Source organism: Schistocerca gregaria, chromosome X, assembly GCF_023897955.1.
Source record: "Schistocerca gregaria isolate iqSchGreg1 chromosome X, iqSchGreg1.2, whole genome shotgun sequence".
NCBI classification, from domain to species: Eukaryota; Metazoa; Arthropoda; class Insecta; order Orthoptera; family Acrididae; genus Schistocerca; species Schistocerca gregaria.
The window spans coordinates 198,585,492-198,603,949 of NC_064931.1; the positions used below are offsets into that span (position 1 = coordinate 198,585,492).

Sequence of the window (18,458 nt, forward strand, 5' to 3'; positions counted from 1 at the left end):
GTTGTTCTTGTCATGTTCTGTTTGCTGGACCTGTACCTTTTGCCTGACAGCATGTTGGATTTGTCTCCAACCATAGCAGTCCTTGTTGAATAAATCCTTAGAGTGGTTGGTAGGCTTTCTTTGTTTGATATTTCAAGGGACCTGTGCACCAGTGTATATATCACGTTCTCATGCTGTGAGGGATGATGGAAGCTGGCAGTGTGGAGATACAAATCACTGTGGATGACTTTCCTGTACACACTGTATCCCATAGCGCCATTTGTTTTGCATTTGATTAAGAGATCTTAAATGTAGAGTTCACCTTTGTCTTAGACCTTCATGAGGAATCTGATACTTGGGGCAGAAAGTTCAGATGTTGGGTGAACTGAAACTTTTCACTCCCATTTGGCCATATCACAAATGTGTCATCAACATATCTCAAAAACATATAGGCTTCAATGCAGCTGTTTCCAGAGATTTCTATTCCAAATCCTCCATAAATAAGTTCGCCACAGTTGGTGACAGAAGGCATCCCATGGCAGTGCCATCCATTTGTTCATAATGGTCATTATTGAGGAAAAAGAATTACCATTATAATGGTGACTATTGTGGACAAACAGGTGACATCACCATAGGGTGACCTTTGACACCAGTTGTAGAAAACTTTTTTTATGGAGGATTTCAAAGAGAAAGCTCTGGAAGCAGCTGCATTGAAGTCTACATCCTTTTTCAGATATGTTGATGACACATTTGTGGTATGGCCACATGGGAGAGAAAAACTATAGGATTTCTTCGAACATCTTAATTGCCTGCACTCCCCTATTAAATTCATGATGCAGGTGAAAGAGAATGATGAATTCCTCTTTTTGGACACCTTAGTCAAGCCTAATTGGATACTGTGGGATAGAGTGTGTGCAAGAAAGCTACCAACATTGAACTGTATCTCCATGCTTCTAGCTGCCATTATCCTTCATAGTGTGAGGTGTGCAATTTACGCAGGTACACAGGACCCATGCAGTATCAGCCAAGGAAAGCCTACCCAGGGAGCTCACCCACCTTAAGTACGTATTCAAGGAGAATGGATGGAGTGGGAGAAAAATCCAAGATGCTTTCAGACAGGAGGTATGGCCTTAGCAAATAGAACATGATGAGGAGGATGAGAAAATGGCATATCTAATGTATGTTGGCAAGGTATTGAACAAAATTGTGTCAGAACCCTGGTTTGATGCAACATTAAGAGTATTTTCCATCCGCTTGAGAAAATGCATGCAGTATTAGCTCTGGTGAGAGATGAGTTGAGGCTCCATAAATGGGGTGTTTACCATAATTCGTGTAAATGCAGTAAGGCATACATTCGGCAGATTGTGAGGACAGTTCAAGAGAGACTCAAGGAACACAGAAGACACATCAAACTTAAGCAACCAACAAACTCTGCAGTTGTAGAACATTGCATGACTACAGGGGACTCAATGAAATATGAAGAAAGAAGACTATATGAGACATGGGCTACATCTGGTTATGAAAGGAGAAGAAAAACTTTGGAGGAACCTACATTACTCAGCTATGCTTCAGCCCACCACACCGTCACTGATCTCTATTAACTGCTTGCAACAGGCAGATCAGTCAGTCACCAAAACTGAATGCTTGCAATATGGGAGTATAAGAAAACAAAAAACCAAAAAAATTAACAGTAAATATGCATTCTATGGAATGAACAAGTTACAGGGAAGCAGCACAGAAGACAATATCACCATAGTGCTTACAGCATGAGAAAATAACAGAATAAGAAACCAAAATGTTAACAGTAATTATGCCTTCTGTGGAATGAACAAATGATAAGGAAGCGGCACAGGAGACATAACCACCATGTAAAAAGACTGAGGAGAAAGCTGTGCCAGAGTGGATGAAGATAAATCAACATATAACAACAAACCACCAGGCAAAGGACAGTATCCAAATGACACATGAATGATCTTTTATGGCCCAATCCACTGAAGAAGATTACAACTGAGAATAAGTCCAGGAACCCTAGGAGGTGAAAATCAAGGCAGAAATGAAAAGAAGACAAGAGTCTACTCTTCAAAGAATTAACCAGGCAAGAAATGTACCTCTCATAAAACAGAATAATTCTTTAACTCTCCTATATCATAATGTACAGGGCTTAACCAGTACGTTTTATGAGCTAGAGGTCCTTTTGAATGATACATTGAAGGAGATTTCAGTCTTGTGTGTAAGTGAACACTATCTGCAAGAAATCCAAAAATGTGTAGCTGGGATTACAGAGATTTCCTGCTGAGCAGCAACTTTTGCAGGGAAACATACAGAGGGGATGGACATATACATGTAAGAACAGGTAGTAAATCAAAGGAAATTAGGTTTAGAAATGCCTGCTGTATTTGAAAAGATATTGAATTTTGTTTATATGAACTAACAGAAAGTAAAATTACAATTACATGTACATATAGGTCCCATTCTGGCAATTTTGAAATGTTCTCTGAAAGTTTGGAAAATCTTCTGAACTAACTGAATAGTCAGTCAAGATAAATCATTATGCTTGGAGCTTTGAATGTTAATTTCAAGGATAATGGTAAAAAAAAGGGCAGAAACTGGTTAATCTACTAAAAACATGCAATATGGAGATATGTGTAGAAGATATCATCAGATACAGCAGCAAAAGTGAAAGTACTATTGACCAAATATTCATTGGTAAATCAAAATGTGGCTTTAAATCTGAGTTATTGAATGCAGGTTTCTCTTATCATCAAGCAATTAAATTGATTTTGGAGAAATATCATGAGAAAAGTGACAACAAGAGATATATTGAGTGAAGATTAATTAATGATAACAGCATTAGGATCTTTAATCTAATGATAAAAAATATAAACTGGAACATAGAAACCAAAAATTCTGTAGATATAAAATTCAGCAGGTTCTTGTCAAATTATAAATACTGCTACAATATTTCATTCTGTCTGAAGAGAACAAAAATAAACAAAAAAATCAAATTCGTGGAAGACAAGTGAAATCAAATAGTTATAAAAAAGTCTTAGAATGCTATACAAGTGTGCAAAGCAAAATACTGCCTTGAAACCAAATGTAAAGTGTTATAGGAAATAGCACAGGGAAGCTGTAGTTGCTGCAAAATAGAAGCACAATGATTCATATATCAGAAAGGGGAACAACAAAATGAAATCAATGTGGAATGTTATTAATAATCATACAGGCAAACATGAAAATGCAAGCAATAAAATCACCATAAAACACAGAAATGAAATTGTTGATGATCCACTTCTAATAGCTAATATATTTAATGGTCATTATATTAATGTAGCCCAAAACCTGATCATAGGTAAATATAATCCAAAGACAAAGGTAATAACTCCAATAAATGAAAGGACAATGTACCTATATCCCATAACACTGGAAGTAGTACAAAGGGCTATCAGTAACCTAAGGAGTAAAATGTCCTGCTGATTTGATGGTATCCCTGACAACATTATTAAGTATTGCACCGATAATGTTCTCTCTCAACTTATGGACATAATCATCCACTCCTTTGAACTTTGAAACTGGGGTGTTTCCAAGTAAACTTAAGCAGTCAACAGTAATACCAGTTTATAAAAGTGGTGTCAAGTTTGAGATTAAAAATATGACACCACTATCATTATTATTTTGAACAGAATAGAAAGAATAATGTGTAACTGATTGCTAGACTTCCTAAAAAAATAAAGTTCTTGTAAATGCACAGAATGGTTTCAGAAAGGGCAAACCTATGTAAATGGCTCCCTTTGATTTCCTAAAACTTGTTTACAAAGCTATTGAGGGCAAGGAACTGATCCATGGGTTGTTTTAGGATCTTTCCAAAGCATTTGATCTTACAAATCATAATCTACTACTGTCAAAACTATATAATTATGGTGTCCGTAGTATTTCATATTAGCAGTTCAAGTCATATTTAGCTGATAGGAGACATATAGTGCAAATTTCTCAGGATGGCAAGGTGTACCATTCTGAATATAAAAAGAGTTAATTGTGGGGTGGGCCAGAGCTTGGTATTGGGACCATTGTTATTCTTGCTTTTTATTAATGAACTACCACAACAGTTTTCAACAGCTGATACTATAGTATTTGCTGATGATACCAGCTTCTTTATAAAAGGGAAGTATGCTTAAAGTTTGCTGCAATACTGAAACAGTGTTAAGTGCTTATGATGCATACATGGATAATCGACTGAGGTATGGTACAGTATTCTGGGGAATCACCTCTTTGTCTTTTAAACTTCAAAAGAAAGCTGTAAGATTAATAAGTGATGCTGCTTACAGAGAATCATGTAGAGGTATTAAAAACCATCAAGTTTCAGCTTTGAATAGTGAGATCCACAATTATCAAACAACTAACGGGGATGACTATCATGAGGATGTGCACAGAAAATCAATATCTCAGGACAATGCTGTTTAGAAACAAAAAATTCTCTACAATGCATTGCCTCATAACATCAAAAAACCAACAAACATTAATACATTTGAAAAGGAACTAAAAAATCTACTAATAAACAACAGCTTCTACAGCATTAATGAATACCTGGAATTTTGCTCAAATCTGTATGTCTGCATCATAATTTCTCTAAACAAAAATTCATAATTATCAAATTATTCCTAGATAAAATTAAACTTCTTTCATCAATGTCTGTATCTAATTATGCACCTAACTTTTTTGCTCTATGGTACTATGCCTATTTAACTAAAGTTCTGTTATTTAATAATTTCAGTAAAACCAACCAAGGTGTTTCACTATCTGTATTTATGTATGTAATTTTTTAATCCAATTAAGCAGAATAATGTTTTGTTATAAAGATGTGTTGTTAATCAAACAATGGAAAATTCAGGATGGAATGTAACAATACAGGATGCCCCACTCAAACCTTTCTGATTTCAAGGACCCAGGAGAGAAAACCCAATGTAGATACAAGAATGAAAAATTCACCACATTGTAAAGCATCTCAAAAAATTTACATTTCCCACATCAGAAGTGCCAAGTATCATCACCATAGTTCGTCATTGTCACCTGAAGTGAAGATGGTGACTCCACAGCAGTGCGCGCATGCAGTAGTGTGGTTTGCAAAAACAAAACTGCTGATTGCTGTGCAAAGAAATTATCATCATGCGTATGAATGTGATCCACCTGATGTGAAAAAATTAAGGAATGGCATAGAACATTTCTGGGAACAGGAAGTGTTCTGAAACATTCTGGCAGTGCACGTTACTGAGTTTGAGAACAGACAGTGGAGGACATCAGACAAACGTTTCTCAGAACCCCACGTAGATCAATTTGTCAATCATCTAGGCAACTTGATGTACCTTGATCAACACTGCATTGTGTAGTTCACCAGCATCTTTGTATGTGTGCTCACAAAGTGCAAAGTCTGCAACATCTGACTCTGAACAACAAACCACGTCGACAACAATTTGCTGCACATATGCTGCAGTGTATTGATATCAATGCCAGTTCCTGGAAAGATGTTTATTCCCAGATGAGGCAACCTTTCATCTATCAGGAAGGGTTAATAGGGGTAATGTTTGGATTTGGGGTTCACAAAAACTGCACTTGTCATTGAACATGTTCATGATGGCCCTAAGCTAAATGTCTGGTGTGGGTTAATGCACGACAGGATTGTTGGACCATTCTTCTTAGCAGAACAAACAGTGAATGGGTCAGTGTATCTGGACATGTTGGAGCACTTTGTGTACCCTCAGATACAAGGCTTGCAACACAACATTATTTTTCAACAAAATGGAGCTCCACCACATTGTCCAACGGCTGTTCGCAAGTTCCTGAATAGGAAATTTCCCAGTCGTTGGATCGGACATGAAGAACCCATTGCCTGCCCACCATGTTCACACAACATTACGCTGCTTGATTTCTTCACGTGGGACGATATTCCTACATTGTGCCGTCGTATCACTAATGCGATTGCAACAGTAACAGAGGAAATGTTACAAAGAACTTGACAAGAAATTGAATATGGACTCAATATTTTTCATACTGCAAATGTTTCACATTTAGAGGTGTATTGATGATAAATAAATAAGTTATTTGAGATGCTCTATAATGTGCTGCATTTTTCAGTGTCGTATCTACTGCAGTTTTTTTCCTGGGTTTTTGAAATCAGGGAGGTGTCAGTGGGATACCATGTATTATGAAAAGTAAAGTTGCTACTGTTGATAAGGGTGATGAAGGAGTTAATGGCCAAAAGTTTTATTTGTGGCAGTATTTTCCTTGTACCTATCTGTGACTCAGCATCTCCACTATGAGATGTGTTGATAAGAATTAGAAGGGTTTGTACATGATGTAACTATATAATATTTTACACTGTTTTGTACTATGACAGGTCCAATATCATGAATGTGTATGTAATATGGGTGCTAAATAAATAAATAAATAAATACATTGTTAAGACAGATGTAATCATTTTGGAATTATATTCCGAAAGAGGCAATTGAAGTATGTGTGGCCAATAGGCTACAGCCTAAGCATAGTTTGTGAGCCAGCTCTCAGACAGCTAAAATAACAGTGTCAACTGAAAGGTACTTCCACGCCTGTGATCTAGTTAGCACACAGCCTTTGGTGATCCTGTGCCACTATCACTCCACCTGATTTGTTATGTGATTGGGTAGTGGGGGCAGAGGTGGCAGTGATTGCAGCATAAAGGAGGTAGGATGTTTCAAAGGTGATTATTCTACAGGTATACCCTCATATCTTGGCAGGGTATGCTGTCAAAACACCGTGTTATGAAGACAACTCTGCCTGGCTTGACATCTGAGAACACTACAAACAAAATCTTTGAGGTTTGCTGATGACAGTGAAGAACTTGTAAGAGCAGTTGAATAGAAAAGACAGTGTCTTGAAAGAAGGATATAAAATAAATATTAAAAAAATAAAACACAGGGAATCAGATTAGGAAATGAGACACGAAAAATATTAGACAAATTTTGCTATTTGAGCAGTGATATAACTGATGATGGCCAAAGTAAAGAGAATATAAAATGTAGACTGGCAGTGGCAAGAAAGTGTTTCTAAAGAAGAGAGATTTGTTAACACTGAATGCAGATTTAAGTGTTAGGAAGTTTTTCTGAAGGTATTTGTCTAGAATGCAGCCTTGTAAGGTAGTGAAACATGAATAATAAACAGTTTAGACAAGAAGAGAATAGAAGCTTTTGAAATATGGTGCCACAGAAGAATGCTGAAAATTAGATGGGTAGTTCATATAACTAATGAGGAGGTAATATGATTGGGAAGGAAATACATTTGTGGCATTACTTGAATAAAAGAAGACATCAGTTGGCAGGGGACTTCTTGGACATGAAGGGAACACCAATTTAGTATTGGATAGAGGTTCAGGAGGTGGGGGGGGGGGGGGGGAGGGGGATCTCAGGCTAAAAATGATAGAGTGAGGCCAAGAGATGAATGCAAGAAGTGGGTTCAGTAGGAGGTAAGTTGCAGCAGTTATTCAGTGATGTAGAGGTCTGCACAGGATAGAACAGTGTGGAGTGTTGCATCACATCAGTCTCAGTCCGAAGACCACGTTAACAACAGCATTTTATGAAAATTTGCTTCATCCATTTAGGTCTTTTAGCATAGACATTAGCTCTGTTCTGTTATTGTAAATCCTAAATCATTTTTCACATTCAGATATCTGAACTGTCTTATAAAAGAAAACACAATAAAAAAAATATCCAAGTCTTCATGGAACATTTGCAGTTCATAACAAAAACAAAGCAAAATTATGAAATGAATATTAAGATGACACAAAGGCACTAAGTACACTGCTATAACACGAATGATCACATCAAAAATTGGTTAACTTCCAATGTTAGTAAATTATACCTGAGAAACATTGACAGTGATGTGACATGGTGTTATGTGATGTGACATTGATGGCCAGAGTGAATTCCACCAATTGAAATGCATTGTGAAATATTCTCATGTGAAATGTGAATTGGCCTTAAGGCAGCATTGATCAACTTAAGGGTGGATATTGTGATGAGTTATTTCTGTTTGAAGATTACTTTGTAAAATGGCAGTGTTTGAAAGCTGTGTGGTGGAAAGCAAGTTTATAATGCACATCGCAACAATGAAATGTTACTGAAAGTCTGGCATCTATTTGTGTAGATTGGTGAATATTCTTTGGCACGTGGCTGCGAAGAGTTTACACTTCAAGATAGTACTCACTTAAATAATGAGATATGACTTTGGTATGCAGCTTTCCTGGCATAAATGCACTATTCTACACTTATACTGCAGTAAGACTTTTTCCATTGTTGATGAAAACATCCAGAGTAGTTAATTCAATTAACTCTTCAATCTCAAATTAAAAGCAAAGAACTGTGTAATAAATATTTGTTATGAAAAGTGGTTGTTAATTACTGCAGTAACATTGCCCTAATGCAGACTAATTTCAAATTTCTGTAGGCATTTGAAAGACCATTTACATAATCAAACCATGGTTAGACAGGAAAACAGACAAGTGCAGTTTTAAAGTAAGTGGAAGTTACAATGTCTTAAATTGTATGTAGTCACTGGACGTTAGTGTGAACTGCCCTGAGACTAATGTGCTCTTACATAGACACAGTTTGCATTCACTTTACAAGCCATTACACAAGTGGTATTTCAAAGAAATGTTGCAACTGGTTCAAGTTTCAAAAGTAGTTCAAGCTGAAGTTGATTTGCTGGTCTCACTAACACAACTAACACTTGTTTTGTCAAGTGATACACTTGTCACTATTTATAGAAGTATTGTTGTTGTTCAAGTCAGAAGTGAACCAACACTTACTTAACTGTAAGCATGACTGAAGCAATAACTTTTTTTGTTGATTCACGAATACACCAGTGATTCAGACAGGCTAATTATAATATGTGGTGTTTAAATTTTTTGTGGGAATAGTGGTAATTAATTACTGTGTTTTGGTTATGTGTATTGGGATAGTGTTTTTGGATTAATGGAGAGGCTTTACAGCTAAGGTTTCTTGCATATTACTTGTGAGTCATCTGAATGCTTCTGAAAATCAATTAAGGCTACACACTGTTGATGACTGTTTACTTTCTCATTGGTATTAATAGTCATTTCCATGTATTATAATTGTAGTGTGGTGCCTTCCTGCCCCTTACATGTCTGAATGCTATAGAGTTCTAATGATTTTCTTTCTGTAGGTAAATTGAGTTACACATAACAAAGCATTTTAGTCACTCCCAAAGTTTCCTATAAACAACTCAAGATGGAAGGTAGTGTATGAAAGAATGAGCGGGAGGATCTCATTGCAGTATCCCTTGATCTTGAAAAACAGTTTGACTGTGTTAACTTTACTGCATTTCTTGTCAAGCTAGGAAACCTGGATATTTGAGAAACTTGCCATGGGTTGATGGAATGTAAATACAAAATTAATATGCATGTCAGAAAGAACAGACACAGTTGACAATCCACAGCTGTCACAAAATACTAGGGCTATCTACAAAGTACATTACATTTTGGAATTAAAAATAAATAAAGTATTGGAATTTTTTAAATTATATACAGATGAAGTCCACACTTAAATACTACTTGTCTACATAGTTGCCATTTAAATTAAGGCACTTATCGTAGCGATGGACGAGCTTGGAAATTCCATCGCCTTCAACCACGTGGTTACCTTTTCTTGAAGCTGTGCGTCGTCATCAAAACATTGCATAGCCAACCACTTCTTCATTGCTGGGAACAAGTGGAAGTCGCTCAGTGCCAGGTCGGGACTGTACGGTGGATGAGGAAACAACTCCCACTTAAAAGAATCGAGAACTTCACGAGTGGCATTTGCTGTGTGGGCCCGGGCATTGTTGTGAATCAGCAAGATCTTTGAGCCCAACTTTCCCCTGCGCTTGTTTTGTATTGCTCTTCTGAGGTTGTGCAGAGTTTGGCAATACCTTTGAGAGTTTATTGTAGTGCCTCATTCCAGGAAATCCACAAAAATCACACTTTTTCTGTCCTAAAAGAGGTAACCACACTGTTGAAGGTGCAGGTGCCCGAATTTTATGATGAAGGAATTTCCAAGCACGTCCATCGCTATGATAAATGCCTTAATTTAAATGGCAACTATGTAGAAAAGTAGTATTTAAGTGTGGCTTTCATCTGTATATAATAAAAGAAATGTCCAATACTTTATTTATTTTTAATTCCAAAATGTAATGTACTTTGTGGATAGCCCTCATATATCAAAATTAATTCACTGACTTCAAATTCCTTGACATTAGCTATATAACACATATAGATTTAATACCCAATAATGACATTAAAATTTGTGCCAGACCAGGACTCAAACCTGTATTTCCCCCTTATTGGAAGTGGTCACCTCTATCACTTCAGCTATCTGCGTCACTGTTCTACACCCTTATATCATAGTCTACTGAATTCATCACCTAATGCTCACAGCATTAATTGGATTCCTGGAACAGGGAGAATGTTGCAATGAGGAATTCAGACCAATGTTATTGTTGTGTGTCTACCTAGGCTGGCAACAGTCAAATGCACACCTGGAAGGACAGACACTGTTAATGATCCACAGCTGTACAAAAACATTTTGAAGTTAATTCACTGATTGGAAATTCCTTGACATCAGCTGCATTAGGAATAGATCTATGACCCAACAATGACACATAAAAATTTGTGCCAGACTGGGACTCAAACTTGGGTTTCCCACTTAATGTCAGCAGTCACCTTAGCCACTATGGCTGTCTGTGCATGCTTCCAGTCCAGCACAAATTTTCATATGTCACTATTGGGTAGTAGATTTACACCCAACACAGCTGACATCAAGACATTCACAGCCAGCCAGTTAATTTCAAGGCAAATGTAAAATGTTTAAACAGCTGTATAGAAGATAATTGTGGGTGAGCAGATGATATTTTTCCCCATTTTATTTCTGCACAGTAACAATGTTCTTTCTTAAATATGACATAAACCAAAAACTAAAATTACGCTGTACATTATTAAATGAAAATATCTGTCACATTTTGATGATGTGAAGTCCAAAAGTGGTTATAATAATTTATTTAAGAAGATCAAGACTTTTTTAAATATTTCAGTTGAATTATTTTCATGACAAATTTTGAAGATTCATTTGGTTTATCAGTTATTGCCAATGTACCATATTAATCATTTATGTTGTGCAATTGAATACACAGCAGTGAATATCCTTAGCATTCACATAAAACCTGATAACAACCCTTTCAAAAGTTTACTTTATTCTTTTTATAACTGGATTATAATATTAATATAATATCACATTAAGAATGAATTCATCCTGATTCATTTGTGTTACACAGAAAGCCACTCGCATAAATGAAAGCATAGTTTATCTGATATTTTACCTTATATAGGTATAGTAATGGTTATTCTCTAGTGAGATAAATGTGATCTCTCTATATGCAAAGCATAATTTAGTACAATTTTCTGCATTCTTTTGATTTAAAATGGCGAGGATATTTTTAGGTACAGAATTAATTCCATAAAACCTGAATTTCACTAACAAAATTTTCTTAGAAAAGGATTACACAATGGTATAGTTTGATATTTGTGCTAAATAACATCGGCTATTACTGCATTACATCTACATTAACATCAATTCTCTGAAAAGTGGTATGAAGTGCAAGGTACAGGATACTCACCATTGTATTAGGGTTTCTCACTCCATTTTTTAATTGAACACTGGGAGAGTGACTGTAGTTAGTATAATCTAGATTTGTGGTCCTTAGGGAGCAGTTCAGGGCTGGTTGTAGAATGTGCACAGATTCTTTGCTTAATACTGGTTCTTAAAAAATTTGCAAATGGGCTTTTCAGGATTCTTTGTGTCTGACTTCAAGTACCTGCTTTTTCAAGTTTTTCAGCATTTGTTTATTGCCCTACCATGAATTAACCAAAGTTGTGACATTTATTATGTCCTTTTTGTACACTTTTATTATCCCCTCTTAACCCTATTTTGGTTAAACAATACTATAGGATGAGTCACACAACTGTTTTGTAAGCTATTTCCTTTGCAAAATTATTGCATTTTCCAAGTGTCCTACCATTAAATACAAATTCTGTGATTTGGTTAACCTATGGTTAAGAGAATGTGAACATTCTGTTTCATATCCCCTCAAATAATTACTGCCAGGTATGAGTTGGCTGCTTCCAGTTGACATTCATTGATATTATAATCATAGGATACTATGCCTTTGCATTTTATGAAGTGCAGAGTTTTATGTTTCTGAATGTTATTCCAAGATGTCAGTTTTTGCACCATTTGAAACCTTATCAAGATCTGAGTGAATATTTGCGCATCTTCTTTTCAGATCATACTTCATTGTAGATAACTGCATCTTCCAGAAAAAATTTAAGGCCTCTGATAATATTGTCAACTAGAACATTAATTTTCACCATGAGCATTAAGTGTCTCAATGCAGTTCCCTGGTGCATATCTGATAGTACTCCTACATCTGTTGATGACTCTCCATCCAAGATAACATGCTGTATCATTGCTATTAACAAATCCATAATCCAATCACAAATTTTGTTTTCATCTCATGCATGTTAGGCCAGGTAATGATTCTAATGATTTCTTTTTTTTTCAGAAGTCAAGAAATGCTACATCCATCAACTTGCCTTGATCCATGGCCAGTGGGCATTGGTTTTGCATACCGAATCCATGCTATTTTGCATGAAGAAGGTAACCCTCTTTAAGATACCTCATTACATCTGAAGTTAGAATATATTCTAAGACTCTACAATATTTGGACATTAATGAAATTGGACAGTAGTTTTGTGGGTCACTTCTGTATACCCTTTTCCAGACAGGTGTGACCTGTGCTTTTTTTCTACCCATTGGGCAAAGTTTACGGTTTAAAAGCTCTATATTACTTTGTGGCTACATTAAGTGCTAACTCAAATGCAAATTCTGTATAGGATCTGACAGGGATTCCATGAGGCCCTGGGGCATTGTTCAGTTTTATATTATTAGCTGTTTATGGAAGCTATTGGCACTAACATTTAAGTCATTAATTGAGGCAGTACTTTGGAATATTCTTTGTAAAAGAATATTTGAAAATGGAGGTCAGTGTTTCTGATTTTATTTTGTTACCCCAAATTTTGTTTCCAGTGTCTTCCTTGAATTTATTTGGATATTGTGAGAGGCCTTTTGATAAGGTTCTGCTGCAGTACACAAACACATTTAACATTCAATAAACCATGTTAGATATTCAGATGCACATGAACCTGAATAGGGCACAATAGTATAGGAACTACATGAACATAATAAAACTGACATATGCCAGAAGTAAATTTCTTCAGAAGTAAATTTATTTTCAGAACTATTTTTAGTCATTCACTTCATGTTACAGAGTGATTCAACAGATCTACAAATGAGATGATTATATGACACACAGACAGGAAATCAGTTTCTGATAAGAACATTTTGCTGCTCAGATGATACTAACATTGTTTTGGTATGTTATTTTCAGAAAACTTCATACAATGTAAGAACTAACATTTAGTGAACTCTACAAATTATGAGCAAATATATCAAATTATAAACCATTCCATATTTTGTAAAAGTAAATCTGTTTATTAGTGCATGGTACTTACTGAGAACTTTGCTGTTGAATACGTCCATAGCTGCCATCACGGTCACAGTTCACATATGGCATTTCTGCATAAACTGTTCCATGGATTTCAAGTTTCTCTTGTATCACATTCTGAGCATATTCCATACTTTCACACTGTCTCAAATACTGAGTTCCAACTTTTGCTGCATCATCTGAAACATTAGTTTTATCACGCTTCAGCAAAATTCTTCAAAAATTGCTTTATTGGAAATTAACTGAATTTATAAATAAAGAAATTCTAATAAATAATTTGCACCATGGATTTGAAACTGGAAAGTCAACAACTCAGTAGTTCAAATGAAATAGGAGTAGCAGTAAGCAATGGAAATCTTGTGTCTGATGTACTGTTTTAATCATAGGAAAGACTTCATTTTCATTATTTATGACCTACTGTTGCACAAATAAAATAATTATTACAGGATAGTTAATATGCATAAGTTCAGTTTGTTACCTGGTAACATAAATACATTTGAAATACCTGTCCATGTACAGATGGATCTGCATGAATGCAGGTAAAAGTGTCTGATGATAAAGTATATTATCTTCTAAATAAATCATACATCAGTAAATATAGTAAAACAAAAAAAATGTTAATATTATGATATATTTTGAGTAGCTTAATTTTCTATATCCTGCATCAGAATTGAAAAAAGAAAAGGATTTTCTTTTCCTGTAGGATGCTCTTTCTATTAAGAATCCTGCTTTTTGGACTGTTACTTGTACTGAAATTTACTCTGCTCTCAGAGACCCAGAAAAGTAGAAATAAATAGATTATGCTATTTCTTCCATTAACCACTGATTATCTTTCAGTCATTATGGTGTTTCCTTTGATAGTTTGGAGTTTGAAGATTGCTATTTTAACAATAATGCTTAGTACTTTGTGGTTATAATTAAAGTGCAGTTACTCATAGAGGTTCACAGTTAGCCATAATTATTGTATGACAGCAATACTTGGTAAATATTGTAATGCATTAATGTAGAACTGATTTATACTGGAAAAATTTAATTCCAATTTTGGCCACCAGGTACAAATTTAATGCTGTGGATGCAAGAAAGGCATATAGAAATATTTACATATGTAAAAGATTAGGAATGGGATGTGGGCAGAAAAGGTCAAACAAGCGAGAAAGCCATAATGCTGATTTCATTATTAACCATCGCTTACACTGTACATTCAATATGAATACCAGAGATGTTGATGAGATACTGAACAGCACCAGATTTGCACCTGGTGGCCAGAATTGGGACAAATTTTTTCCAGCATAGATCAGTTCCATAGTAATGCATTAGCATATTTGCCAAGTTTCACTTGCATATGATAATTACAGCCCACACTGGAACTCCACGTGTAGCTGCACTTTAAATATAACCACCCAGTATTGGAAAATCATGTCAGATTTTGTTTGGGGAAGAGAAGTATCAAATGTTTATTCCATTCAGTTGTCACTTTTGCTGTATAATTTTGCAATTCTTCAAGACCAGCCTCACCAATTTGGTAATTGCAATCACTTTGCTATGATTTTTAAAAAATTCTGCTGTGGCTAGTAACCTGTTCCCATTGTCTGTGGGAGCCATGACACTCTAATAAAATGTAAAAATCACACACTAAATAAGTTTAAAGTCTATATCGCTCTTCCTCAACAGAAATGTATGTCAGTGCTCTCTCTATATGTGTACACATACGTGCACACACATGTGCATCTAAATAATGGAAAATTTGTGTGACCTTTAACTTTTAGAGCAGCCATCTGAATGCATTGATGAATCTACTATGTGGTGGTGTTATAGCATTTGACAATGCCAATAAGGTGTGCAGCTCATCATAAACAGTCAGCACAGCAAACAAGACAAGATACTCATCTCACATGTGTTACATACTGTTGCTTTGGTTTATGAAGTTTGGAAGAAGCCAAATTGTTTGTTTACATTTGTGTAGGTAATTTAAGTATTCAGTTTTTCCTCTTTATGGCCTCTGTTAGATTATCACATTATCATGCAACACATCAGTATGCTACCTAAATAACAATTAAATACACTAAAGAACTTGTTAATAAGAACAGGTTGACAATAAGTTGTTAATTTCAGATTACTAATAATGCACCATGAACAGGGAAGGAAGGTTGTGATAACAACTTATGGTTAGGAGCCATCCTGGCTTATGTAGGTAAAATATGTAAAAATATTTAGGGAAGTTCAGCTGTGGTTAAATTATATAGAATTCTTGGCAAGAGTTGGCAGAAATGCAGCTCAAAGAGACTTATAAATCAGTTGTAGAATTTTCTCTTGGTGGTATATATCTTAAAAGTTTTAGAAGCAATACAGAGTCAGGTAAAGAGAAATGGAATAATGAAATGAGAAGAGAATGCCATTATACAATTTCTAAAGACATCATATTTTTAGGGCCAAAAAGCTTCAACAAATCAAATTTAAAGAGATAGTAAATGATTTTTCTAACTATGGTGCTTAAATGATGACAACATTTTTTCTTGTGTTATTCAGTTTTAGAGGAATAAAACTCATCAGACATAGATATTAACAATCAGTAACACATTAAACAATATGTGCAAAATTCAGTTGGATAAGAAGCATAAATACATTAACAAACAAATAAATCAATAAAGAAGCTCAGCTCAGCTTGTTTTGCATTTAGATGTATCAAAGTCATATTGAACCATTTTGAATATTTTATCTCTCTTGTCTACCTAAATTATCATCTGGAGCACTACAGTTAAAAATACAGTAAGTATTCCTCTAAAACAAGTGAGAAGCAAGAAAGGCCACATGAATGATAGAAAAATAATATACTTTCCTTCCTGGTATAAGATTCAGAGGGGGGGATGAGCTGTCTATGGTGGTGAGAAAGATCTCCAATGGGTTACCACATGACATAAAGCAAAAGGTTGAAAATCTCAATAAATTCAAAAGAAAATTGAAAACATATTATATTAGTCACTCCTTCTAAAAATGATCTGATAAGTTAGATTCAAGGGTGGAAGATTCTTGTTAGCTGCATGAGAAGTAGCACTGTTTATTGTTAACAGGTCTCTATTTTATTGTACAAATATAATTGCTGTTGTATGATAATCTCAGTGTGTCCCCCATATGTATACAGAGTGTAAATAATAAATAATTGTTTCCAATGAGCGACAGTGGAATAGAGAAAGTTGAGATTAACAATTTGATATAGGACACTTACATCCTATCAATCCAGGTTTCAGTCTCAAATTGGCCTACCAAAGCCACCTAAGCAACAGTATACACATGCCACACAGTATTTTAAATATGTTCAAAGCACTTCATGTTCGTTATTGACTGTACATTCATTAAAAAATCCACTATTGCAATTACAGCTTTTCGGTAATTTTCAGGTGAGTAAGAGGTGCTGTAAGGACAGCTGTAGCCATCAATGAAAGGAATAAAAATTATCTGAGCCTCCAGCGATCATGACAGCCTTACTCACATACACCATTGTTATATGACAGACAGGATAAAAACACATGAAATAAAACTTGTATTTTTCAATATCCTCATGCTCTCTTGCATCACTGACATAACCAGTTTTTTCATCAACATTATTTATTTAAGCTTTCCCATAAAGGTAACAAAAGATAAAGTACTTTTATAAACATTATGCAAAAATTAATCATGTTTAGAACTTGACCTAAACTTAATCCTGATGACCACAGTAGTTTCATAGTAAGAATACATGACAAATAAAATAATATAATTAAGCAATGGAAAATCCAGGATGGAATATAACAATATTAGAAAAGGGAAGTTGCTACTCACCATATTGTGGAGATACTGAGTCGCGATAGGCACAACAAAAAGATTCACACAATTATACCTTTCAGCCATTAAGGCCTTTGTCAGCAATAAACACACATACCTGCAGACGTGTGCGCAAGTTGCATTTGTGTGAGTGTGTGTGTGCATGTGTGTCAATTGCTGACAAAGGCCTTAATGGCTGAAAGCTATAATCGTGTGAATCTTTTTGTTGTACCTATCGCGACTCAGCATCTCCGCTATATGATGAGTAGCCACTTTCCTTCTCTAATATTATTAAAACAATATAATTGTTAGTCTTATGTTGTTATATTGACAATGTTTTGATGTAAAATTTCCACAAACATTTTCACATTTTGTAAGTGCAAAAACAAGGGACTTTTAACGTTCATGGATGACTTCAGCCAATACCTTTAAGGTGTTGTCCAAAAAATAAAAAAGTTTAACAAAGAGGTAAGTGCCCTAGGTTATATCAAACCAGGAGCTTGCATTGACCAAGTACAGTAACAGTTACTTCTTAAAAGATGACCAAGAAAGGCTACATTGTAGTCTGTGGTGGTTCAAATGATATTGCACACAACAAAGGTGTGCATGCTGCTAATGTGTTAAGAACAGCTCTAACCACTTGAAGCATTCTAATGTAATTATACTTGATATTCTGCACAGATATGACTTAATACAATCCTCATGTGTAAACAAGACAGTAATAGCTACAAAGAGACATTATACCGAAATCTGCAGCAGTTCTGTGAATATTCTTAGGATTGAAGCTCACAAATTTGTTAAGAACTTTACACTACTCATGGCCTTCACCTCAACTGGTGTGGGAAAAATCAATTAAAATAATTTGTGAGATAATTGCAAATACAAGGAACAATGTGAACCCAGGACAATCAGATTTGAATGTAGAGTGTACCACTACACATGATAATTGTAGGACTGGGTATAGGTAGACTACATTGGACAACTGACTGGTAAAAAAATGAAGTAAAAGTACTATCAGTGTGTGGGAACCAACCAAATTGGAG

General features: G+C 35.2%; 1 protein-coding gene across 1 annotated transcript in view; it reads right to left on the reverse strand.

Moving 5' to 3' along the window:
• Nucleotides 1-18,458, reverse strand: part of LOC126298529 (uncharacterized) — a 109,965-nt gene that overhangs the window by 36,944 nt on the left and 54,563 nt on the right. Inside the window, exon 6 of the mRNA XM_049989889.1 lies at nucleotides 13,625-13,796. Coding sequence (XP_049845846.1) covers nucleotides 13,625-13,796 — 172 coding nt within the window. The remainder of the gene's footprint in view (nucleotides 1-13,624; nucleotides 13,797-18,458) is intronic.